Below are 27,353 nucleotides of genomic sequence, written 5' to 3' on the forward strand. Positions count from 1 at the left end.
AAAGACAGACCCAGGGGTACCAGACAGACAGACAGCGGGGGCGAGGCATTGTGTAGACCAGACAGACAGACGGGGTATGTGTGGGACAGACAGACAGCAGACAGAGGGAGTGTGTGGGGAACAGACAGACAGACAGACGGGGCGTGTGTGGGACAGAGAGACAGACAGACGGGGCATGCGTGGGACAGACAGACAGACGGGATATCTATGGGACAGACAGACAGACGGGGTATGTGTGGGACAGAGAGACAAAGGGGGGGGGTGGCACAGAGAGACAGACAGACAGACGGGGTATCTATGGGACAGACAGACAGACGGGGTATGTGTGGGACAGACAGACAGCAGACAGAGGGGGTGTGTGGGGAACAGACAGACAGACAGACGGGGCGTGTGTGGGACAGAGAGACAGACAGACGGGGCATGCGTGGGACAGACAGACAGACGGGATATCTATGGGACAGACAGACAGACGGGGTATGTGTGGGACAGAGAGACAAAGGGGGGGGGTGGCACAGAGAGACAGACAGACAGACGGGGTATCTATGGGACAGACAGAGGGGGTAGGTGTGGGACAGAGAGACAAAGGGGGTGTGTGGGGGACAGACAGACGGGGTATGTGTGGGGGGCAGACAGACGGGGCGTGCGTGGGACAGACAGACAGACGGGATATCTATGGGACAGACAGAGCGGGTATGTGTGGGACAGAGAGACAAAGGGGGTGTGTGGGGGACAGATAGACAGACGGGGTATGTGTGGGGGGCAGACAGACAGACGGGGCGTGTGTGGGACAGACAGACAGACGGGGCATGTGTGGGACAGATAGACAGACGGGGTATGTGTGGGGGACAGACAGACGGGGTATGTGTGGGGGGCAGACAGACAGACGGGGCGTGTGTGGGACAGACAGACAGATGGGGCATGTGTGGGACACACAGACGGGCCGTGTGTGGGACAGACAGACAGACAATCGAGGACAGGCCGGGGCTGGAGGCAGACAGATTGCTGCGGGCTGTGTTTCGGGACGCACAGGGACTGTCAGTGCCCCTGTCTGTACGAGGCCGCACCGGAACGATTATCGAGCCCCCGGCGCTGGCGAGGGGCCGGGGATTCGGTGTCTCGGGGGCGGAGGGGAGCTGGGGAGCTCTGCAGAGCCGGGTGTCTCCTGGGCACCCTCCCCGCATCACCCCGGGACGCGGCTGGTGCAGAATAACGCCGGGAAAATGCCTCGCAGACCGATGAAGTGAGCTGTAGCTCACGAAAGCTTCTACTCAAATAAATGGGTTAGTTTCTAAAGTGCCACAAGTCCCCCTGTTCTTTTAGCGTTAATCTAGTCACGCAGCTGTTAATCCATTGGCAGGGGCCTCCTGCAGTCACAGAGCAGGCTCGTTACTTTTATCCTGTACATGCGGGATAACGTCTGTCTGCTGCCAGCCCAGCCGTCTGTACCTTCGCAGGCTGAAACCAACTCCTCCCTGTGAATTTACGCCTGGGAATCCTTTGGCATTAGTTATTTACACATGTGCTTACAAAATACATACAAGCAAGGCACAGAAATCTCACAATTTGGTTCTGGTTCTAAAGCTTTTAATTTGTTCCCATTAACTTTCGGTTAATTTTGCCAATGTTACCCTTCAATTTTCCCTCCCTCCGGCAATCCAATAATCCCGAACCCTTGTCTCTTCCTGCCTTCCTGAAATATTTTAAATATCATATTTTAAATAATTTTCTTCTCACCCTTTTTATCTGTAAGAAATAAATTATGAAATAGTTAATGTTACAGTTCAGCCCTGATGGTTTTTTCTTGGCACCTCACTGCTTTGTTTTGTTTACAATCCGATTGGAAGCATCCACCAATACATACATTGTTATTTACAGTCACATCCGTTTTTCAACGAATGCATCACTAAACCTTTCCGAATTTTTTTTTTAACCAAAATCTCTTTACAATTACTAAATAAGGTACTGGGACCAAACAATAATTGCGGTCACAGTTAAAAGAATGCAATGATTTTCTGCTTATGAATTTACAAAATAAAAATAATCATGTTTCTTATGATACCATGTTATTTAAAAATACTTTCGGTGATGGGAAATCATTCAGTGAAATTTAATTAACAATTGTTAATTGTTTTTGTATTTACTTTATACCACTACCATCTGACCAAACCCTGCCGCAGGTGTTTAAATCGCATGTAAAGCGGATAGGACAAAGTATTTCTGCTGGCTTTATGCTATAAAAAGCCCTGTCAGCAAAACTTGTATACGCAAGTGGACGTTTCAAGGGCTCCATCCTGGGGAGTTTTGCCGAAATAAAGACTGCAGGCTAGGCTCCTTATTAATTATTATTGTTGTTCATGATTATTGTCAAGGACCCGACTGTGCCACAATGATGGCTCTACAGAGCCATCTCTGGCATTAAAATAAGGAATAGCATCGCCTACCTTTGCAGCAAGAATATTTTGAATCTGCAAATTGAATCTGCAGTTTAACAATGTCGGATTAAAAGCAAACGGATTCCTCTCCTAGCAGATGGATGGGGCCATTGTTTCAGAGACAAAATATGTATTAATAATTCTCTCCTGCTTTTAATTTGCTATTTGTTTTAATTTCTGTAGCAATGGGTTTTATTCTCTCCGTTTCTCCAGTTCTGTTTATTTGCAGTGTCTGCCCTGTACGCTCCTGGGTGGCGTTAATTTGATACCAGAATTGTGTGCCAGTACCTGACATATTTTCTCCATTTGATTTCCTGGAAATAGGTTTATAAAATAAAAAATTAATTAAAAAACGACTTAACGGTCACATACACATACCAGGAGAAAATATGAATGCGTATCTTGCAGGAAAACCGTGATGCTTCCTTGGAATGATCATTTATTTCCATGTTATTGCATTTCGGAAGGTGTAAATCCTAGTACGCGCCTGTTGTTCGGTCTGCGTGTGACTGATTTGCAGTATTTCTAATTGCTTGAATTATATATTCTCAATTGTTTGTGAACCTCAATTCCAGTGTTGCGTTTAAAAATCCCAGGGAGATGTTTAAAATAAAATCCTTCCTGGGAAAAGATCAGAAATATCTGAAAGCTCTCTTTAAAGATCATCCTCAAATTCCCTCTCTCGTCTTGTCCTTTCAAAAGTATATGAGTTGGGGTCGGAGGTGGAGGGTGGGGGGCGGGGGGTTGCGCCTGGATCCTCTTTAAAGGGACATTTTAGTGTCGGAGAGCTGGGGGTCAGAGTGGCGGTGAATATATAAATCGTAGCCTTGAGGAAAAGTGACGAGCTCGGGGATGCGCAGCCTGGCAGACAATGGTGCGGCTTCAGTTTCAGGGGACACAGGGAAGGGGTGACAGACGTGTGTGTGGGTAGGCAGAGAGGATACCTGTCCTGGCATTTTTCTCTTTAATGATCTCTCTGTACAGACCCCTTCCCCCCCCACACACACACACACAGGTGGGGGCTGGGTGTGTGCTGGAACCCAGGGGCGCCTGGGCTCCACCAGAGGGGCCCCGCCTGGACCCGGCTGGGAACCACCTCGCAGGGCCGCTGCCTTCCTTCCCCTGGCCTTGCCCAGGAGCTGCCCCAGCCCCTGTCTTGGCCCAGCTCATCCCTTCCCTCCTCCTCCCCCCTGCCCCCGGCCCTTCCCGCCTGCTCAGCGCGGAAAGGCGGCTACGCTGCAAGCCAGCCGCCTCCCGTGCCCCGGCTGCCGCGCGGGCAGGAAGGGGTTAAGGAGCCCCGGGCCCGGCCCCGGGGAGCCCGCAGGGTGGCTGGGCTCTGGCGGCGGCGGAGGAGGCGGTGACTCGAACCCCAGCCCGGGGAGAGGGCGGCGAGGGGTCCCGTGCAGCCTGGCTCCTGCCCTGCCAGTGCACCGATGCCATCCAAGCGCACGGACCGCCGCCGCCGCCGCAGCCAGGTAGGGCGGCCCCCTGCACGTGGGCCCGGCTGCGGGGCCGAGCCAGGGCAGCCCGAGCGCCCTGCCAGGCCGGGGAGGGATGGCGGGGCGCTGCCCGAGGAGCCGGGGGCGGGCAGAGCTCCCCCGGCAGCGCCGGGCGTGCCCGGCCCTCGGGCTGAGTGGGGCTTCGCGGCGCCCGGCGCTCAGCGGAGGGAAAGTCAGGGCTCTGCTCTCCCCCTTCGCGTCCCGTCCTCCCTCCAGTACCCTCCCCGCAGAGCCAGTCCCTCTGCATTGCCCGGCTGCGCCAGGGCCCCCCAGCCCGGGATCCTGGGACCACGGGAAACACCCCCGGGAGGGGGAATTCGGGGGGAAACACCCAGGATACGAGTGAAAAGCTCTTTTCCCTGCTGGGTTAACCAGCTCTCCCTCCACTCCCCCCGGGCATTGCCTGGTTGGTTCTTCAAACTTCATCCTCAGTACAGCAATATTCCGGCTGATCTCCGCCCCAGCTTTTCATCTCGCCTGTCGTTTGCCGGGCCAGCTCAGAGAGGGTCGCTCAAGAAAAATGGAACATCAATCACAGAAAGTGTCCGGGTCTGCATCTATTTATACACAAAGGTTTCCAAACCAATGAGTAAGACAAATGCAGACAATCCAGACATATGTAGAGTGATTCCTTGTTCTCCCCAAAAGAAAAGGAGGACTTGTGGCACCTTAGAGACGAACAGATTTATTTGAGCATAAGCTACAGCGTAGCTCAGGATAGCTTATGCTCAAATACATTTGTTAGTCTCTAAGGTGCCACAAGTCCTCCTTTTCTTTTTGCGAATTCAGACTAACACGGCTGCTACTCTGAACTTGTTCTCCCAGGCATTGAGAGCTGATGTCTGACATGTAGGAGCCTCTGGTCACTGATCTGAGCGTTGTTTGTTTCAGTCAAACTGTCTCTCAAACTGGAAAGGGTGAAATAAGAGATTGAACGGTCGGATGTTTGCACCAACTTCCCCAGGACTGTTGTTTGCAAGATGATGTTTTGGAAATTGTTGACTATGAAATCAGTAACTCTGACGTTGAGTCGCCCTCAGCCTGGAATAACTTCATTGAAGTCAGTGGAGATATATGGCAGTGTAAAACTGGTGAAAGCAAGAGGAGAAGCAGGCCCTGTTTCTAGGTGTATATGCTGTGTGAGAACCCTGTCTGAGAGTGGCCTGGGATCCTAGGTTCTTTTGGCCTGGGGTCATTGTGAAGATATCACTCTCATTGAAGGGGTACAGGGAGCAGTGGGGAGGGTGGAAGCATCCATCCCTCATGGCTTCCCCCAACAGCTGGTCTCAAAATGGCAGTCCCCAAGATCAGAGCCAAGGTGATGGTGGTGTCTTGAATCTGTTGTGGGATGAGGATTTACACATCAGAATCTCCTGGGGTGTAAACCTATAATTATGTTGCAAGCTTTCAAAGTGGCTGATTTCTAGCAGACACATTTTATATAAAGGATCTGTTTGAAGGGGGTGGGTGGGAAAGAACGTTTTGTGAAATAAGGAAAATAATGCTCCTTGCCCAAAAAGATGTTCTGGACAAAGCAGGACAGACTTGTAACACTACTAGCCCAAATTCTGCTCTCAGTCACTCAGGTGTAAATTTGGAGTATCCTTATCTACCTAGATATTTTGATGGCCATCATCACCGCAGTATCTGAGCATAGTACTTTACCCTACTGAAGTCAAATAAAATAAATCCAGTAGACTGAAGAAAATCAAATTAAGCAGAATTTACACCAGTATAAAAGACAGCAAAATTTGGCCTGGCCAACTGACTACCATGGAGTTTCTTCTGATTTATACTGGTGTAACTCCAGGCAGAATTTAACCCACTGACTTAACTGGAGTTACACTAGATGTACCCCACTGTAACTGAGAGAAGAATGTAGTCCACAGTGTGTGTTCCAGATCCAATCACTTTAATCCTGAGAGAGCCCGTTAGTGACCCTGCAGGAGTGAACTGTATTCTGTTACTATGGTTGTTACCATGGATGCCAGTATAATCAACTAGGAACATTACACAGGTGAGGAAGCCAAGCTACAAAATTTAACAGAACTTTTAAAACAAAGGTAGAGAAGTGTTCTCTGGAGAATTAGCAGAACATGAGAGCTGACAAAGGTTAGGTTAGTGCTGCCTAGGTTTTAATTTTATTTTGCAATGGAGAGATCCACCAGCGGTTGCATCACTTAGAAACACTGCTATACCTTTTCCTAACTCTGAGATGTTACTTGATTTTATTTGAGTATCCTTGGTCAGTCAAAGGTGGGAACTTCTGCTTCTCCTCCTCACGGGATAGGTGTATGTCTTTTCCTTATCACAAATAATGTTTATATTTTGGCTTGGCAGAATTTGATTTTTAATATAATTTTGATGGCTAATATAAATGTTTATTTTTAAGCTTTTTACATTTTTTATTTATTTAAATTTTCACAGCAGTGGAAAATTAAGGGTGTAAGCATTTTTTCAATGTTTGTTGATTTAAATTTTCATAGTTGCAGGAGATTCTGGAGCGGGGATTCAGATAATAAGGGATTAAACAATTATCTAATTACAGTAGACACTGCGATTCAAAAAGTTAAATATTGATAAGCATTAAAACACAAATTGTCAACTTCACATGTCAAAATATAAAATAAATATCCTTAAATCAAACTCTAATAAGTTCTCAAGCAGAATTTTTCTTATTTTGCCTAGCTGTAAAATCTGATTATTATACATGGAAATATTTTGGTTTGTGTGTATGGTGAAATAAACATTTACTGACATTCACAGATAAAAATCTAATCCTTACAAACCTATTTATATTTTGGGGGTTTTTTACAAACAAAAAATGAACTGAAATGGCATTATTCCAATTCAACAATTTGTTTGCAGAAATTATTTCAAATAGAGTTTGGGGGGGACAGGGAAGCATTTTAAGATGTATTTGATAGGAGTGTTTAGTTCTTTGTTTTTACTTTGTTGTTTTCGTAAAAGATCACAGAGCAGAACAGTAAATTCAGGGTTTCAGTAAGAGCTCTAGAGGAGACAGATTATCCATCTTCATAGATTTTCTCTCCCTGGAAGGATTGAATATACAATGTCCTCATTTAGGTTCAAACGAAGGAGGAAAAGAAGGGTATCTTACAGGCAGTCTAATGTTGCTAGTCCATTCTACTGCAGACTTAGTCCCCAAAGCAGCTGGTGAATGGGATTGGTTCTAAACCAAGAACAAGGACAAACCAGAAGGAAAGACTAGGTGAAAACTCTAGAAAGCCAATGGGGCAGGCCTAATATAATATTCACTTGGCCTTATATTCCATAGCTGACACATAAACCTTTCCATCCAAGCAGAGGCTAATACTGTATAATACTTCCCTAATTCCTAGTGGTCAGAGCAGGATTCCTGGTTTCTGTTATCGATCTTGATCTTGATATGCTGATATTGGGCCAGTCACCAGACTTACCTGTGTGTTAATTTACCCATATGTAGAATGGGTATAATGAGTGCTTGAGAGTCTTAATTAATGTTTGTAAAATGCTTTGAGATCCTTAGGTGAAAGGTGCTATAGAAAGGCAAATTGTTAATAACTGCTGTCCCTAGGGAAAATATCTTTCTTAAATGAATATTCTGCCCCTAGGTTAGATGGAGCCAGAATAATAACCACTCCAATGTCATTGTTATTTGCACCTGGGCATAAATTAGAAGTTCATTGCTGCTAAGACGACTACAGTCAATTCAGAGCATGATGCATGCACAGTATCCACAGAATGGATAATGACTTAGAAGTTTCTCCGCCTTGTCTGGGGTGTTTTCCCCCTTTGCAATCTGAACGTATTCTCAGCATCTGAGAACAACATGTTTTGTGCCAAGTGCCATCTGGAGATTCAATTCACTTTATTACCTTTGCCAGTTGTAGGGTGATTAATTTCCCGCCTGCTGTTTCTGGCTGCAGTGGGCTCCGCTGGGAGACCCTCTCTGGGGGAACCTCTCTATGTAATCAGGAAGCTGTTCTTACATTTAGAGTTACAGCTAGTGTTTCCGTCACCTGTGATGTTGGCCCAGCAGAGACTATCCCTACCTCAACCTCCTCAAAACCAAACTCTCCTTAGGCCAGGTTTACACATGGGTTAGCATGTGACTCTTGACCAAAATAATAAAAGTGGTACAATCCCTAGTGTGGATGCCATTATACCGATATGAAGGTGCCTTATGCCAGTGTGAGAATAGCAATACCAGTATAAAGCATCTTTATAATGATATAATGACATCCACGCTAGAGGGTTGTAGGTCTTTAATTATACCAGTATAGTTAGAGGTAAAACTTCCTAGTGTCAAATTTAAATGTCTCAAGGGCCTAGATTCCACTGATTTAGGACCCTAAGGGCCAGATTTTTAAAGGTATTTAGGCACCAAAAGATGCAGATAGGCACCTATTGGGATTTTCAAAAGCTCCTAGGGCCACATTTTGAAAGGCATCTTTAGGTATCTAAATACCTTTAAAGATCCAGCCAGAAGAGACTTGATCCAGGTCAGCAGAAAGTCGGGGCAGAGCTTGGAACAGAACAGTGTCTTAACCGCAAAACTGTTCTTCCTTTCCACTTAACCTCAACATCCAAAAGAGAATATCATTATCTAAACAAACTTCCATCTGGTATATAAAATACAATTATCTGAATAATAAAGAAATGGGAGATAGACAGCTATTGAACGTATATTGCTTTTAGCAACAGTTTATGTGTGAAGTCTGATAATCAAATAATGATAAGGAACAGAGATTAAACTAATAATTATTATGCAAATAGGATAAGCAATCAGCACACTATTTAATAAGATGTGATATGCAACACCATGATTAGACACCAATTTTCTCATTCCTCGTTTCACATTCCTCATTCCCTACGGTCCACAAATGTCAACAAAACTGTCTCATAATTAGAAGAGTCCCCTATATATATCGATATATTTTAAGAAAGCATGTTCCAACTTGCTTTCTGATTCTTAATTTCTGATCATGAGCAGCCTCTTCCTGACTAATTATTGGCAGTAATGAGAGAAGAGGCATCAACTTGTGAAAGTTTCCCTCTGCTTTTATAGTGAGACTGCAAATTAAAAATGAAATATATTGGTAAACAAAAATTGGATAAAAAGGAACATTCATAAGATTCTGAGAAAAATGGAAAGTGGATTTGAGTTTAAATAAAGTAAGGGAAGACTGGCTACTTTGTGTTAAGATCAGTGTTAAAGGTGTAAATCATGCTTAATTTCAGTTTAACAGGTAATTAAATTGGATCCTTGTTTTGTAGCAGTTTAATTTGCACACTGTTTGTAACATCCCTGGGGTCAGCACCAGGGATGAATTTGATCCACTGTCTTTCAAAGAAATATTTAATGGATAATTCAGGTTGAAACTGTACCTGCCTTATTGGCCTGATCCTATGCCCACTGACTTCAAATAGTGCAAGATAGTGTCCTGTGTATCTTTCTTTCTGGGTCACTCAAGATCTCAGTTAGATTGTTATTCTGAATTAGTGAGGTGATACATGAAGTCTTTTTTAGAGCCTGACTCTTACATAAAAACAAATTCCCATTGGCTTCTTTCTTTCTTTGCCCCAGTGTAGTTAAAAGTACCATTCATTCTGAGTCTCTTGGAAGGAAGTATTTATATTGCTCTGAAGTTAGAACAGCTTCTAGCCTGGCTGTCGATCACAATCTAGAGCCAATATCTAGAGGCCACTGCACTACCTCCTGGGGAAGAGCCGCCAATCAGAGAGCGTTCCCCCCAGGCAGGGCTGATATGAGCGGGAGGTTCTCCTGCCAGCCCCTGCCCTGGCTGCACTGGTGTGACCTCCAGCTCCCTGCCCTGCCCTCTCTGCACCTCTGGCATCCAGGGTGGACCTCTCCTCCCCGGCCAGGCCCAGTCCAGACGCATTCCCCCCTGCATCTTTGCCAGCTCACCCCTCGTGCAGCCCAAGCATACTTCCTGGCCACCCCTTTGCATTCCCCTCTCCCCGTCACCTAGACACTGCCTTCCATGCCTCCTCACCAGCCCCTGCCTGAAACAGTCTCTCCCTCTTCCCATGTGTCATGTGACTTCCTGTGCCTCAATCACATCCCTCCCCAGAGCTCACTCCACCCAGCAGAGACCCCCGTGAGGCCTTTGCTCAGCCCCCGGTGTGCTTGTGGGTCTGAACTGCTCCCACTGGGTTTGAACTGCTCCCACGCGGGCTGGACTGTGGAGTGTCAGCTCCTTGGGGCAGGGACATCAGCTTCCCCAGTGCAGTTCTGCACTGTTCACACAAACCGCTCAGACTCTGAAACTGAAATCACGTTATTGCTTATGTAGGCCAAGCTGTACAGCCAGCCACTGAGAGAGAGCAGCGTATTAAGCTGCTGCCTTCATATGTGTGGCCAGCACAGGGGGTATTAAAGAGATTCCTCTGCCTGCAGCACCAAATGGGCACTCTGAAAATAACACCTATCACAGTAGTGCCAAGGGCCGCAATCTTAGACCAGGGCCACATTGTGCTAAGCGCTGTACAAACATCTATCCAAAGAGACAGTCCTTGCCCAGAGGAGCTTGCAATCTACATAGAAAGCACAATATAAACAAATTTCACGCGAGGTTAAGAATATGTGCAAATATATTCCATCAAAAGGCATTACTCTCATAACCTATTTCAGCCGAGTGGGGCCTTTGAAAATGAAGCATGTTTTTCACCTGTGAAAATAAATGCAAGGATTTTATAGTCATCTCAGGCAATATGAACATGTCAACACTAATGTGTTCAGACCCTTCTAAATGTCAACCTATAATGAATAAATCACATGAATGTATATGTGGGAATAAAAGATGTGAATATTCTAACAACAGACAGAAGTCTGCCCCATTAAGTGTGCTTTGGGGATGCCTAGGTACAGACTTTTGGTTATTGTTAGACACTGAGTGGGGATAAACAAACAAGTTCAAATGATGTTTTTAAAATAATGAATACACTTCAGCTTCCTTTTTCAAGTGTTTGAATGGGGTTAAGCACATAAACATCAGCAAGACTGATTACTCAGGGACAAGAGACAGTAAGAAGTTATTCAACAATTTCGTAATGCGAAGATAATTAGCGTCTTAGTTGGAGGTTCTGCAGGGCTTTCCAGACGGACATTGCCTATTGTTTTCAATCAGAAACAGAGTGGTCTTTACTGGCGACGGCTCTAGGCACAGCTTGGCAGGTCAGTTTTTCCCACCCACATTCTGGTGTCACCAGAGTCCATGTGCCTGTGATAAATTATATTGTTCAACAACTGTCTGAAGAGAGAGAGAAAAAACTCCTCGGCTTCTGAGCGTGAGCGTATCACATTGTGATAACAGCCTCATTCTTACAGTATTTGATTAAACGCTAATAAAACAGAGACTCTCCTTTCATGCGTATATTTACCATGAGGGCAGTGCACTCTGCTGTTCAATGGTATTGAATGGCTGGGCATTTCTGGAACCCTAGATGAGCCAACCTTGCTTAGCTTCAGTGACCATCTTAATTCCCAGGCACAGTTGGCTGAGCGTTCCCCACCCCCTTGTAACTCCCTGGTGTTCCAGGAAGGAGAGCGCAAGCCCTTGCCACACTTTTCACATAGCTTTCAACAGCTCCAATGTCATCGCCTAGGCGACCGGGACGCTACTTGCTCGTAGTGCAGCAAATAACGTAGATCCACAATACCAGGCCGCCCCTGTCTGCTGGAGACCTCCGGGGGGACTCAAAACTCTCAGGGCTACAGAGCAGGTAGGGGGCCTTGGGTGTGTGTGTGTGTGTGTGTGATTTATTTAGCACAGTCTCTCTCTGGATTTCTCAGTATGGCATCTGGAGGATGATTTGTGGGTGCTTTGCTCCCTAGTTATATGACATTAAACATCTTGGATACTTTGACCCAATCAAAATGCGTTTTTGATCCAAAGTGATAGCACTGGTGGAGAAAAATAGCAACAAAGCCTCAGGTAAAAAGTCTGTGCTATGCATAGATAGATTCCCGGTGCCATGTCACCTGCATGGTGACAGAGGGAAGTTGTGTCATGCCTGAGCTACGATAGCAGACTTCAGTGGAGTCACATTTATACTCAGAGGTGGACTTGAGCTGCTCGATTTAAGGAAGGGGAGTTACGTTAATTTAGTCTGCCCTCCCATCACAAAACACCCGGAGATTCCTTCTCTTTCTGCTTCTCTATGTACCAGTCCATCTTCCCATTTCACCTATCTAATCTTGTTGTGGATTCATCACCATGGTGGCTGTCTTCTGAATAATTGGGGCTACTTTAATTTCTTCTGTTCTCCCATCACAAGAGGAATAATTTCTCCTCTGTAGGAGGCACCATGGGTTAGCCAGTGCTCAGTGCCTGAAAGAGGGAACATCATCTACTCCCTTATGATACTGTATTGTCTGACCTGTTTGACAATTGTTATAAACTGGACACAGCACAGGATCCGTAAGGTACAGTACATATCGTGCCTGTCTTAGGAGGTGGCCATGCATGTGTAAAACCTGAGAACAGCAAGCCAAGGAACAGCATTACCTCGGGCTGAGGAGACATCTAGAAAAAACATGAAAAAGGCCCTGCAGTTCATGGTAGCAAGGCACACTGACAGGCAAATTGCTTGTGTCCTCATGGGCGCTAACAGAGAATTTGAAACTCAAGTGTGCTTTGGCGAAGCTTAGTATCTCTTGTAAATTCATACAAGCTCCATGTTCCAGATATGAATTGAATAGCATATGATTAATTATAATAGTCATGAATTATCACCTGGGGATCTCAAAGCACTTTGCCAACGTTAATTCATTCTCTCAACCACCCCTGGTTCGGGTGAGCATCATTGCTCCCATTTACAGATGGGAAGAGGGACATACAAAGAGATTCACATGACATCAAGGCCACACAGCAGGTCAGTGGGAGAGCTGGAAATAGAACCCTGGAGTCCTGACCCCAATCCTCTGTTCTAACCACTAGACAGACAGCACTCCCTTTTCGGAAACGTGGCTGCCCAATTATCTCTTACTAGTTGCCTCCGTGGTGCTGATATACCTAGGGCGTACGGCCTGTTTGTGCATGGGCCTTTTCCTCTCAGGGCATGCCTGAAGGCTGTTGGGTAATGGGGATTGAATGTACCTCCTCTGTGGCCTTGCACCTTGCAAAGTCGTTTACACCAGTGCACAGCGGGTGTAGAACATCAGCGGATCAGAATGGTAGCGTTTCGTATTCATTGTGCACTTGCCTGGCACTGTTACAAACGACGGAGCAGGGCAGTGGAGAGCCAAGGCTCTGTGAGGTCTCAGTAGCATGCCATTTTAGAAAGCTGGTAGCAATGGAGTTTTCTCATCACATATAAAAAGCAAGTCTGTATGGAACAAGGATATATGTGGTGGTAAAAGGGAAGGTTCCCTTTGCACAGAAGGGTAATGGAGGAGTTAGAACATTACCTCAAATATCTCTGAGAGACACCTACTGTGGCCTGGCCCTTGGGTCGCATTGTAATGTAAATAGATGCCAGAATAACTCCATTGCTATGGTATTAGATCTGAACCAGACATAGAGCCAAAATCATACCAACAGGAGAGAACATTATCCTTTATGTTCTGTACATTGTTAAACAAAGGAATTGAAAATTTTTGACAATAGCAACTACAAAAAGATGCTCAGCGATTATGCTGTGGGGTGCAACACAAAGGTTCTGCTAACAATAAGGTGCCGAAAATGAAGACTGCCACTCCATCATGCAGGCAGAGGGAAGTGAGCACCGGGTATCAGCCCTCGCTCAGAACTGCCTGGTTTCCATTGGTTGAAGTCATCCTCTAAGTAAAACCTGTTTTAAAATTTGAATTAATCATGGTTGTGGCTTTGCAGGTTCAGCTGTTGTATTTTCCTGAGGTACCACTTCTTTCTCCTCCAAAGACATCAGTGACTCCTGGGGCATGTTGTTGATTCACATTCTTCGGGCTACGCTAGCATATGAGAGGTCATTTCGGCGGAAAATATTAATCAGATTTACTTGGAATGTACAATACAACCAAAGTTACACCAGAGGGGGTTCTTCAAGGAGACTGAGTGTTTCTAAAGGACTTCTTTAGAAACCATTTGTGCAGGCAATTCACATGGATGATAAATCCACAGAACAAATCAAGCCAGTTGGAACAAACCAAAGTCTTTCCACAAACTTTAAAGTCCAAAAGTCCAGTACCTCCTTGTGAGAAGGGCAGCCCTGGATATTTACCAGTCAGGGGACCATGTTGAATTGAGACACCCTAAAGCAAGATTTGCTTTTGCCCCAGCTATTTCTAATCTTCTCGACTCTGGGAATTTCCTATAAGGCATTGACTAGCGTTAGAGGAAAGCAGCAGCAGCTGCAGGGGTGGGGTTAGTCTGAGAAGGGGGTTCTGATGTGGAAGCCTCCATTTTGAATGAAAACACAAGCACAAATGCACCAGTAACTTTGGGTTAAAGCAGCCAAAGAACCCAAATATGCATGTTCAATTCTGTGCCCTTTTAAATGCCTGAAACAAATTTGCCATGTGCCCTGCTCTGCAGACTATCTCCCATCCCCCACAGCGCACAGAGGGGACTCAGCAGCCAGCAATGTCCGTTCATCAGCCACAGTTAGCTGGTAGACAGTTAAGGGCGTTCAAATCAGTTGCATGTCTAGGAAAACTCTTCACTTTCCCTGCAATTTGCATGCTGCACAGACATGCAGAAGGCAGAGGATCCCCTGCTGCAGCATTCCCCAGGCAAAGACAGGTGCATTATTGGGCTTTCAGAGGCACAGTTTGGCTCTGGGTCCAAATTCCCCCTAAATTCAGGGGTCTTCAGTTTGGGGTTTTTTGCCAGAGTGCTCTCCCTTGCAGGAAGCTTCCCAGTACTGGCCATCCAAACACCAACCCTACCAAGAGACTTTATCCTTCACTGACAAAGTGACTTCAGTGCTGCTAACAGGTGATGGGCTGATTGCTTTGGTGATTAAAGTCCTCTGTTTGGTTATAACCACACACAGCAGTGGCTGAGGCAATGTGAGTTTCCTCTGCTGAGAAACCTCAGTCCTAATCAAGAAGGACCATGTTAAAGAACGAGAGAGGAGTTTAATCTCCATGGCTTATTTGGTGTCTTTTGAGATTGTCAGCAAAGGGCCAGTTGCATGGTAGTTTCCTGATGTGGACGTTAAGTGGACAAGGTAGGTCACCAGCCAGCCGCGGTGACAATGTTTGACCATTACTGCCCATCTGGGTGGACTCAACCCAGTGAGTTAGGCATGACAATCTCTACAGCCCATAATCAGTCCTCTGGGACTCCATCTGACACTGAAAACTCCAGAGAGGCTCAATTAGTGAATCTAGAGACCTGGTTTCAGTGAAATCCTAAATAAAACATGTGGCTAGCGAGACGCCTATTGTCAATGAACACTAACCCTCCCCCACCACCACTATATTATTACCCTGCCTCAGACTATGTTAACGGAGCCACTGATATCTGCTCCCTTCCCTATCACTGAGTATCAACTGCATTATAATACTGCAGCAGTGTTTATACAGTGTCAGGAGAAAAAACAGATCAACTTCATTATGTAATCCCAGGTATAGTGTGAACTAATGACTGGGGCATGGGACTGGGAGTCAGGATAATTGTGTTCTGTTCCTTGCTCTGACACTGACTGTGTGTGTAGCCTTGGCTTAGTCACTTCTTGCCTCAGAGCTTCCTCTGTGAAATGGGGATACTACTCCTTACTTCCCCACCTCACAGTGCTGTAACCATAGCACTCTAGAAACAAGGGAGGAAAATGGCCTGTTAGATGATCTAGCCCACTCCTCTCTAGCAATACAGGATTATTCTCTAGGGCTCTTCCCAGTTCACTTTTAATTAACTTAAGTGATAGAACATCCACCATTTACATTGGGACACTTTCCCCTTCCAATGGATCTCACTGCAAGGACATGTTTAAATCTTGCTGTTACAGACATTGCCCCAAGCCTAAATAGTTTGTCATTAATTAGAAATAATGGTGTAAAATTATATCTCATTTTAGGGCAGCGTCTCTCATACTGGGGGGGTCTCAAGCCTATTGTAGGGGTCACGGTATTGCCACCCCTACTTCTGCGCTGCCTTCAGAGCTGGGTGGCCGGAGAGCAGCGGCTGGGCACCCAGCTCTGAAGGCAGCGCTGCCGCCAGGAGCAGTGCAGAAGTAAGGGTGGCCTGGCATGGGGAGTGGGCTCCTCACTTGTTTTGGGGGGGAGGGGATCATCACATATTTTCAAAGGGGTCCCAGCAAAAGACGTTTGAGACCCCCTGTTTTAGAGGATGCTGTACTGCCCTTAATATTGCTGACACTTTCTGGAGTTACTAATAGTTGTACAGCACTTTGCAGTTCTCTGCCTTTCATTCCAGGCTGTCACAGTATTATTATTACTACTCAGCCACACTCTCTCCTGGTTCCTACCACTTCCTTTATAGCAAATGAATTGGCAAATGCACGGACTAGTGTAGTGACAATATTAATAGCCCAAACCTCTATTTATACCAGAGAATTTATACCATAGAGTTTTAGTGGGAGCTCTGAGCTGTAAAGAGACACTAGCCTGGGTTTGCAAACACAGATCAGGCTTCTGAACTCCCAAAACGCCCTTAAAATATTCAGATTTTTTTTTTTCATCTGAAAATGACTCGAACCACGTGGTTAGAAACCGTGTCACCCATCATGACCACATTGTAGTGGGTGCTGCTGCTGTGCTTTCTCTGCTGAAAGAGAACGTGCAGCTCATTCCTGAGATTGCTCATTCCTGGGACGGAGAAAGGCAGCATGGAGCCAGGGTAAGGTTGCTAACAAAAGCCCCACTGCACCTCAGAACGGTTCTAAGCTTTCTCTTAAAGCTGCAGCCCATGTTCTTTTCTTGCACAAAGTTTCTTTCTCTTATAAAAATGGAGCTGGGGGATATGGGACTTCTACAGACAGAATCCTACTGTGGCTAAATTCGTAGCAAGAGAGTCCACTGTTGCTTTGGAAAAGCCCTCCGGATAATAATTTGTGGACATTGTATCCCACAGACAAGACACAAAGGAATAGAACACCGGGGGCTAGGATCAGCTGAAAGAGAATACTCGGGCTGCTTTCATTTTTAACTTACAGTGTGATATTTTCAGTCATTTTTTTAATCCTTTAAATTTGAAGTTGACTCAGGGCAAGCACAGAGAGAAAGGGGATGACCAGAGGAATCCCTGAGCCAGAAGGGGTACCTCTGTACCAAGAACAATAGCTCACTTGGTTAGAAAGCTGCTGCTTCCAGATTCTGCAGTTTAAGATCGAAAAGCAGGAAGTTTTTAGGTTCTTAGTATCAGATGACAATACGAAGGTGCTATAAGATGGTAATACTGGCCTTCTGCCTGAAAGAGGTTGCCCAAAGCTCCTGAGATGGGGATATGTCACTAACTAGATACAAATGGGGTCCAGTGTCCGTGGAGGGGAAAGGCAAGGAAGTGAAACCGAGTGATTCTGCAGCATGGCTCCATGCAGTGTAAGGCAGCAGAGAGTCCAAGATGGCTGCAGCCTGGTGGCTCCAGGAAATGCTGGTGTCTTTCTGATGGATTTAAGGGAGATGAATCCGTGGGGCAGAGTGATCAAGCCCGTGCTCCCTGAACATTTATGTCTGGATTTGGAAATGACCATGAAAATATAGATTTACAGGGTGTCTCGCTGGATCGCTACACTACCTCCTGCTCACAGCATGAGAGAGACTTATCTGAGCCCATCACGGGAAATCCTTCCAACTCCGCCAGCCACTGGCAGCACAAGTGCTCTGCGAGCCCCGCTCATTCACACTGCAGGGTAGCAATTTGCACACACCACCTTGTTACACTCGAGTACCCAGTCCTTTGTCTTCTGGACACCAGCAAGGCACACAGATTCATCGCCCCCCTGGAAGCAGTGCACCCCCGTCCACCAGCCTCCCCTCAGCTCAGTGCTCTCTTCAGCGCAAGGCACTGGGTCATGTCCCCAATAAAACCAGAGAGAAGTTTATTTAGCACAGCTTAAGATAAAGATCCAAAATGGATGCAAGGAAAAGGACTGGAACCACCAGGTTACAGTGTTACACAAAATTTAAAATGTAGTTGAGAGCCTGTACTTATTAACCAGTTCCCATCCAATCTAATAAGGTATTTCTCACCCAATGGACAATCCTTATAGCACTGGTCCAGTCCATAGAGGTGAGATCCACTTTTCATGGGACACTCAGGTTGGCAGAGCATCACCTCCGTAGTGGATAATGTGTTGTGCCCTTTCTTCTTCTTCTTCTTCTTCTTCTTCTATACAGCCTCAGACTTATTGTCTCTTTTCATAATCAAGGCCTTTCATTAACTTCAGCTCAGCCCTGAGGGCCCCTAGTCAGTGACTTTTCTTGGGTTGTCTTTGTCTTTGTCAATGCTCAGGCCTGCATCTGGTTCAGACTGTAAACTCAGGGCTGGGCTGAGTTGAACGATATTGATTGTTCTCACTCATTGAGTTAGCTGAGGCCCACCCTGCCTTAGGTGACATGTGTCATCTCCAACAATTTTGGAACATAATATTCTACACAGCTCTTAATATATGACCCATACAAACCTCTCACAATAACCATGACAATTAGCTATTCTTACCTTTTGCCAGAGAGCACACACACCACCCCCACTTTGGTGAAGTATCGAGAACCTGGTCAGACATAGTTGTAATATGCCTGCCTGGACATGTCTGGGCACGTCTAGGCATGCCTATGTCACATAGCGGCTTGTAGTGACTTGCAGCAAATCCAAGCGTGCTGTCAAAGGCTACCATTGGAATCATGCCAGGCCCCACCAAAGCTGAGTTTCTCTACTCACCCTGGCTGACAGTCAGGACTGCCAGAGTTCTGGCAGCTGATCCCCGACATGTTGTCGAAAGTGATCCAATGTTGAAACTAATAAGGAAAATCTCTTTGGTGCATTGCCTACTTTCTAATAGCATCCCATTGTCTGAAACAGTTGAGATTTGCCCATTTGCTCACAGATCTGTAGTGTGCAAAGCAGGGCCTAATTTTTCACTGTAAGGTCTGTGAGAGCACATGGGAAAATATAACACTATGTGCACCATGAGTACTGCACACTGATACTTTTGTGGGTGTGTATTAATTTTGCATTCACAAATGTGCATTTTATGCGCACATTTACCAGTCACTGCATGTGTGCACAGAATCTCCAGGTGAAGCTTGAGCCCTCTGTTTGAAAATTTGGTACAAACTATCTAAGTGTTTAATCAAGATCAGTTTAGATTTTTTTAATCTGCAGGCATTTTGGTGGGTGGAGGGTATTATGGACATGGGGACTGAGGGAATTATTTCAGACTGATCACCCTATTTTGTTAAACTACAAAGAAAACCACAGTGTAAAATAAATCCTGACACTTCATTTCAGCCCCTTGTCTTGGCCGTACAGTGAGACTGTTACTGGTCTTAAGACAGTTTTCTCCCCACCCAGTAAACCCTGCTGTGTTTTGTCTGTTGTACCTCTGGGCATGTCTACACAGTGCTTTAATCCACACCAGAGGGGTGTAAATTTTTGTCCACACTAGCATGTCGCACACTGACTGGTCGAGGTGGACCCTACGTTATTAGGTTAAAAGCACTAGGGACTTTTAGTGCGTGCCAGTAGAATACACATGAGCCAGTTAGTGTGTGACATGCTAGTGCAGACTAAAATTTACTCTGGTGAGGATTAAAGCACCGTATCGACACGTCCTCTTTCTCTTCCTGAGCCGTTACCTTATGCTTCCTTTCAGCCCTATAAATGCTTTGTCTTTCCCATGCAGAGGGCTTTTGAATCCTTTGCTTTGGAGGGGAGCTCTGGGGGAGTATTGAGTCCATTACTTCCATGAGGGCAACTGAAGGAAAATACCAGTGCACCTCCTGGTTTCATGATGTTCCCTTTTAAGATTGCTGACCTTGCAATGTCGCCTAGGAGTCTCCTACTCGACACTAGTTTACCTGTAAGCCCCTAGGCTTTACACAAACTGACTCTGGGTCATGGTGCTTTCCTAAGCGGACACTAGTCACATGGTAAGAACGTGACTTTGATGATCATCACAAAGGATAGCATGAGGCCACTGACAGTCACCTTCTGCTTGCTGGAAGCACCAGAAAACACAGGGTTGAGAAATGCACCTACCCAACACATCCCACAAATGGGCTGCTGAGAATATGAGGTCTGTCAACAACTACCTGCGAGAAAATATTCTCTGGAGGAGTGAGCAAGGTGCTCAGCCTGGGACTGAGGATGGTTTTTGTTGTTATGGCACTGGGCTGGGATTCAAATGACAAGTACTGGCTCTGCCACAAACTTCCTGCGTGTGGCCCTGGGCAGGTCATGTGATCTCTCTGTGCATCAGCTCCCCATCTGTGAAGTAGAGATAAGAATACTCACATGGAGGTTATAACGTGATACATTTATTCATATTTGTGAGGTGCAGAGGTGTTGGGTGGGAGAGGCATAGAAATACCTTGACAAATAAAACTCCAGACAGCTGGGTTCTGGCTTCACCGCTCACTTGTACTGCGAGTGGAGGAGAGTCATTTTTCTTCTCTGTACCTCAGTTTACCCATCTGTATATTGGGCATATTAAACTTTACCTTCTTGACAGGAGAGTTATGAGGCTAAATTAATACTGGCAGAACACTTTGTAATCCCTGAGTGAGTAGTGCTATAGAAGGATTAATATTAATGGAGAAAAGCTTTACAAAAGTGCTTCCTAAGAATGTTTTTATTATAGCTTATTGCTGTTGAACAGTGTCTAATAAAATACAGTACATTCTGCTCCTGCTAGTTAAGGTTAATAACAATCTGATACAAGTTTGAAGATGTTCCTTTGAATGAGCTCATTAGCATTAGAATTGCAGGAGCATTTGGAGATCAAATTGCTTTTGATAATATTTTTGGCTTAACACATGTAAACTTTTTTAGAGGGCTGCGTGAGGACAGGGTTGGCTTTCAAAAGGATATTAATGTTTTCATGTTACATTTGCTATGACTCACATGTAGTAACTCCCATAGTCATATATACAAATATTATCTAGTCTAAGGAGAGCTTTGTAAACTCTGGACTCCTGTGGTTACCCCCAAACCCAGACATGTGATGGTGGGAGCAGAGCCTGTATTCAAAACAGGGAGCCCAGATTCAAAGAGCTGTGATGTGAGATTGTGTCTGATTCCATTGTGTTTTTACTGCACTTGCTGATCAGTGCAAAAATTATTAATTAATATTTGTTTTAATTTGAAAGGAAAATTTGAAGGCAATGACATTTGTAACTCAGGTTGGGTGAATAATAATTATGAGAAAAATGCAACAAATATTCAGTGAATATGTTTGCAAATGATATTCCCAACTGTAAGTGGTCTTTAATGGAAATGAGTAGTCAGACGGTTCGGGCTGAGATGAATACAAGGAATAATTGTCTACAGAGCACACCACTGGCTAAAGAGGGCTGCCTGAAGCAACAGTTGACACTTTAACAAAGTTTATTGTAACCTTCTCAAATGGGAGTCACAGAGCCAGTGTTTATTAGAGATGGGTTGGAATCCAAGCACCCACTGTACCTCAGTCCCTTCCGAGTTTTCGGTATTTTTAGAAGCAAACTGAACGGTGTTGACATCTCCGGAAATACAGCCCCATTGGGAAAGCCCCAGCAGCCAGAGGGCTGCCGAAGGAACATTTCCACTGCTTCACTGCTTGCTTTCTCTCTTTAAAACCGGAAGTTGATTTTGTGCTGATGAAAGGAGACAGGCTGACAACCGGGGAGACTGGCGATCTCTTTCTCTAGAGATCAGGTGTGGCATGGGCAGAGGTAGTGCAACCTCCCCATCATATCCTCACCACGGAGCCTCAACCCTGCTCTGGACCACCCAGGGGTAAGGCAGTCAGGGTCTGACCCAGAGCCCATTGAAATCAGCGGGAGTTTTTCCATTGATTTCCGTTGACTTTGGATCTGGCCCTTAGTCTCCCTGGCTCATCCAGGCCTTGGCTTCTCTGTTGAGACTGTCAGTGAGGGAACCAATTAGTGTCAATGATGATGAGTTCATTGGGAACTCTACTATGGCCTCAGTTTATTTCCTACTGTAGGCCGCTGAAGGGCTAGCAGATGGTAACTAATTATATTAATTTCTAGTCGCGGCATAGGGCCCCCATGCATGGAATCTCTACTATAAATGCTTTGGAGAGTCCCTGTCTGTAAATTATTGGCTGTCTTTTATCATTTTCAACCCAGCAAAACACATTTGATTCATCAGTTAGTGCTGAGCTTTTCAGAGTTGTTTGTTTCTTAAAGTGACAGTGAAATTGGTTTATATGGAATCACTGGCACAGCTCATCCTTCCCTTTCTATTGCTGGTAATGGTCTATTCTGTTCTACTCTGGTTCTTATGCTGTGCCCACCACTGGTATCTGTGGGCTTTGGTATTCTACTGAGAGAAAGCAAGGTATTGCTGATTGCAACTCATTGTCCTAGTAGAGTGGAGCGTGCCTAAAAATATACAATTTTGGTACAATTTTCTGGGATCTGGCACTTCCATATGACTGACCATGTGCAGCATTAATTTAAAAATACAAGGATAGTTTCAAGCAGAAGTTTGAGAATAGCATCTCATCAGCCTGGTTTTACATTTCATGCCCTAACACTATTTATTTTAGCTTTATCAGAAAGCCTCATTGCACCTGAAGGGCATAGCTCCGTAAATCAGCTTAGCTCCATTGGCTTCGGTGAAGCTATGTCGATTTACACTAGTGGAGGATCTAGCTCCAAGAAGAGAAAGCATTCCCTGTCCTTTCGAATTTCCAGCCCCTCACTCCTGGTGGGTTGAATGTCTTGGCTCTTTGAAATGACATCTAGATGAATGAAAGGTTCACAGACACAGAGCCAGATTTTGCTCTCAGACTTTACTAGCAGGCATTTAGGAGAGGGGATGCCATCTTTCTCACTTTGAGATGGAACACTGCATGCTGGGGCCTGTAGTCTTTGCTCTCCGTACTTCACTATTCAGCATGAAGGTGGATGCAATCTCCTCTTTCCTGTGCAAACTGCCACTGGATTATAGCAAGGCAGCCCTCAGATGGGTAAAGTTTGGGTGCCCCCATTGCAAGCAATTCATTGTCTCTGGCCAGTGCTGTAGCCAAGTCCTGTTGCCTTGTACTCAAGTGCTAAATCATAACAAAGCAGCGTCCCTGGGACAGAGCAGCCTCAGGTCGGTCCTTCGGCGGAGTACATAGTGAAACCCTCCATTCGGAAACCTTCTGGGAGTCTCACATGATCTTGCTGAATAAGGACCCAAAGGCTGGATGAAGTGACAGATTGCTTCTCCCTCCTCCCCCCTTCTCTTGGTGACCCATACTGAACAGGCCTGGGCTTGTAGGGCTTGGCGGTGCCAAACAAACGGGAAAGGCAGCTCCTAATTCTTTCTTTCACACGCTGACGACCTCTAGAGGCCTGAGCTCTGCCAGATTTGGGACTAGATTACAGTGCTGGCAGGAGAGGAAGTGGCAACATTTCAATGTAATGAGTCCTACGGAGATCTGGTTCCAAGTGCCACATCACTGGGGAGCTACATGTGAGCTCCCCGGGCGCGTCTGAGAGTGCTGTACTCCACCAGGGGCTGTCACATAGCAAAACTGGGAGCGAGCGAGAAACCAGAGGGTGCGGGATTTTCAGCAATGGGTTATATACAGTGGGATCCTCTATTTCCTCTCCTAAAATTAGAGGCCACTGTTATCCACATGCAATGTGATACAATGGCTCAATATGGGACTTTCAATCTACTTTATCTTAAACTGAGTTTACTGTATCTTGATTTAATTATACATGAGATTCACTGTGGAGGCCCAGGAAATAACGAACTGGGAAAGAACAATCTGATCGTCTATTCCACCCCTCTGCATGCACAGAGCACACCCCTGTATATACACTTTGGAAAGCACTTAGAGAACCTGTGGCTGAAAGGTGCTATGTAAGTACAGGCTATTATGATTATATGCATTGTGGCAACACTAATGATGCTGTTTTTCTTTGGGCCCAGAGTGATTTATCCTCTGTCAGACTCTCCCTCTGTGAAGATGTCCCAGTCTTCTCCAGCTGATGAAGGAACGACATTTGAACATCTCTGGAGCACACTGTAAGTGCTACTTGACCATTTGTGCTAAAACTCACTCTGGGAAATAATTGGTCCATCACTGTTTAATGCTTAGTGACTCACATTGTTGAGGAGGACTTAAAAGGGAAACATTTTTATGGGTACCTCTACCCAGTCTCTTAAGCTGCAAGCCCCGTTTTGCATGCCCATGTTTTCATGCATGTATTTTTCATGTTCAGATTTTTGCTTGCAAAAAAGCTCAGATTTGTCAGCTCAGTCTACATTTTACCAGCCCAATCTCCTTGCATCAGTGGAGGTCCTGATGTAAGACAACTCAGTGAGAGCAGAGATCGTGGAACATCTTGAACGAGAAACCACCCATCACCTCACAGCATCTGGTCCATAGCTTGCACATGCAAAAATCTGGACACCCAAAATTTGGCCTCCTGTTTTAGTGGCTGCTTTTGAACCTTCCCCCCGCCGCCCCCATCCCCCCAGCGCTGATGCTCTAGATCTGCACCATGAATGCAAGGGTGTGTTTCAGAATGCTGCAAAAAATAACTACAGCACAGCTCGAATTTGTTCTCCCCCTTGCTGATTGAAGGTCAACGCCCAGGCACTTCGTCTTGCTGTAGCAAACTTTACTGTTTGGAGGGGACTATTTGGAAGTGCTCATGTAAAGTCAAAAGAAATTAGGAAGATGTGACACTCAAAGGGACTTAAGTTCTGCTGAGATGGAAGCAGCCAAGCTTGTGCCCAGCTTTGTTCTCCTGCCTGCCTCCATTCATAAAGTCTTACCCGCCTGTTTCAACCCTTTGTAGGGTTCCCACACACACACTCCACTGACCCATGTACTGGACTGCAGAGAATTAAAGCAGGGCTGGTTCGCACAGTGCTGCTGCGGGAAGCTAGCATGGGCTAATTTGGGTTATTCTAGCTGACATGGCGGCTTGGAGAGTTTGCCAGTCTTCACAAGGGATTGTGCTCTCTACACATGACTCTCCCCGCTCCTGTGGAACAGGGTAGCTCAGGTCTCTCTGTGACATTGTCCCTCCACTCAAGACCCTGGAGTCCTCCCTGTGTGGTCCAGACTCCACACTGGGGCAAGTGGGTGGAGATTGGCAGGGCAAGAGGGATACACGTTGTCCGCCTCTAGCCCCACACAGGTTAGTCAGACAAGATGTTCAGTCCTGGGCTGCATTATCTTTCCTTCATAGCCCCACTTGGGGTCCCTGGGTGCAGCTGCTGCCATGAGGCATCCCTACTCATGTGGCTCCAATGGAGTCGTGCTGCCAGAGAGCCCTGGACAGTACTGCACAGGGATCCAGTGCCGATGGGAAGGTTTTCCATTGGTGTTAATGGGCATTGGGTCAGGCCCCTGCTTAGTAGGAGAGGTGGATGTGAGGGACAGGCCCATGGCTGGATGGATCAGGTAAGACCCACTCCTAATGTATTGGTTCTCTCTCTGGCCTGACCTCCTTACAACACTCAGGGTCTGCCTGATTAAGAAACGAGCATTCCAAAGTTAAATACTCTGCATTTTCTAATGGCACCAAGGCTTTGGCAACCTCTCTGGCCTCTATACTTAGCATCCTGATCAAATAGGGAAGGAGGAGTGTGTTCCATTTCATATTCTCCTCCAAGCTGTTCTATAACTTAAAGCCATTCCCGGAAGGAAGAAATGCTCTGCCTGGCTAATCGATCGCTATTGAGTGACAAGCAGCTTCTAAGTCCTCTGAGTCTTATGCTGTGTTTGTCCAGCAATTTCTCTAAGTAAAATGTGCTCAGAGGGGGCAGCCCTGTCCTGGGAAAACAAAAGGCTGGAGGGGTCAAAGTTCAAGGGAAAGCCAAGCTATTGGGTGGGATTGATGAAAGCTGCATGGGGGAGCTGAAGACATGTCATCTCCTTTTCTCAGGGAACCAGACAGCACCTATTTTGATCTCCCTCCATCCAGTCATTCAGGAAGCAGTGAGGTGTCTAACCAAACTGAAGTCACAATGGATGTCTTCCAGATGAGGAGTATGAATGAATCGGTCATGGTGAGTACATTCAGGTTACAAGAAAGATAGTAATTTTAAATAAAAGGTTGTTTCCCTCCTGGGGGACTGGATGGCTCAAGGGGCTGCTAGCGGGATATGGAGGCGATTATTTCTGTGTTACTGGCTCGTAAGCCAAACAAATTCAGTGCTGGCCAAAAGCCATTGTATGGGTGAATGGAATAAGCAGGGCTCCTCCATATTAATTGTACTGAATTTTGCAGCCACCTCATACAATATCCAGGAAAATAGCAGTCCCTTATTAATAAGTTTCACTGGATTGTCCAGAACAGCACGTGGGTTAGTGTCCTGGTAAGACATGGAGTAGCGATCATCTCAGTACAGCTTCTGTCGGCTTGACCCCGGGGCGGCTCTCTCTTGTGTCACCTGGCAGAGGTGCTTTCCATAGACCATGGTGGTCCCTGTTTGAGACTTGTCTGTAGAAATGTCCGGCTAAAACACAGAGCAACTCTGGCCACTTGATGAAGGACTCCCCACATCCATATAGTCAGCAGGAGCAGCTATTGTTATTGCCCCATGCCCTCAAGTATCCCACGTGGGAGCAACGTGCTAAAATCAAACCCCAGAGAGAAGAAGGCAGTGGAGCTCAGAGGGAGGTGCTGTTGCAGTTGGAATAGTTTAAAGCGCTCCAGTCATAGTAGCTGCACTGAGACCCTCGCTTCATGCCTCTGCTCGCTTGAACACGCAAGACACAGGCTCCTGGATATAATGAAGGTGGAGAGCTGGGCAAGTACCATTTAACAACATACATACCCTATAATTGTTCAAGTATAAACATGCTGAGTGGTAAAAGTCATTTGTAAGCTATGCTACAGGCATAACTCGGCGAGGGCCCACTCCGGCTCCCACTGCAGTCAGGAGGAGCTTTGCCATGGCTCTTATGGAAGCAAGATTGGGTTCTTAGTACTTTGGGGGGCTCCCTGCATAGTCTCTCAGTTAGAGCTTGGAAAAGAGATGCTACATCTATCAGGGAGAAAGGGTTTTAAATATTTATTGGATGTGATTGATTCTAAATGGGGAGAAAGCAAAATAAAACAGAAGCTTCCTAGCCTGAGGTAGGCTTTGCTCTCTGATTTTCTGGCTGTTTCTGACAATGGCAGTTTACAGGGAATTTTTCCATGGCTCACCAAAATTAAGGCCCAAGATGGCATATCTTTACTCATATGAGGTTAGCCTAACTCATGCGAGTAGCTGGTGAAGTTACTCAGGTGAGTAAGGTTTTTGTAAGATCAGACCCTTCGTTTTGG

General features: G+C 45.9%; 1 protein-coding gene across 5 annotated transcripts in view; it reads left to right on the plus strand.

Annotated features, from left to right (window-relative positions):
* The first annotated feature begins 3,822 nt into the window (after positions 1-3,822).
* The window catches only part of TP73 (tumor protein p73), a 93,234-nt gene continuing 69,703 nt past the window's right edge, over positions 3,823-27,353 (plus strand). For 3 of the 5 annotated variants that reach the window (XM_007070160.4, XM_037880912.2, XM_043531548.1), the window contains exons 1-3: positions 16,603-16,740; positions 23,995-24,090; positions 25,965-26,088. In XM_007070160.4, coding sequence (XP_007070222.1) covers positions 16,730-16,740; positions 23,995-24,090; positions 25,965-26,088 — 231 coding nt within the window. In that variant the 5' untranslated portion in view covers positions 16,603-16,729. Of the gene's footprint in view, positions 3,908-11,573; positions 11,681-16,602; positions 16,741-23,994; positions 24,091-25,964; positions 26,089-27,353 lie in introns of those variants that run through there. The other 2 variants (XM_037880911.2, XM_043531547.1) reach the window with 2 other exon arrangements.

The sequence above is a fragment of the Chelonia mydas genome, chromosome 18, assembly GCF_015237465.2.
Source record: "Chelonia mydas isolate rCheMyd1 chromosome 18, rCheMyd1.pri.v2, whole genome shotgun sequence".
NCBI classification, from domain to species: domain Eukaryota; kingdom Metazoa; phylum Chordata; order Testudines; family Cheloniidae; genus Chelonia; species Chelonia mydas.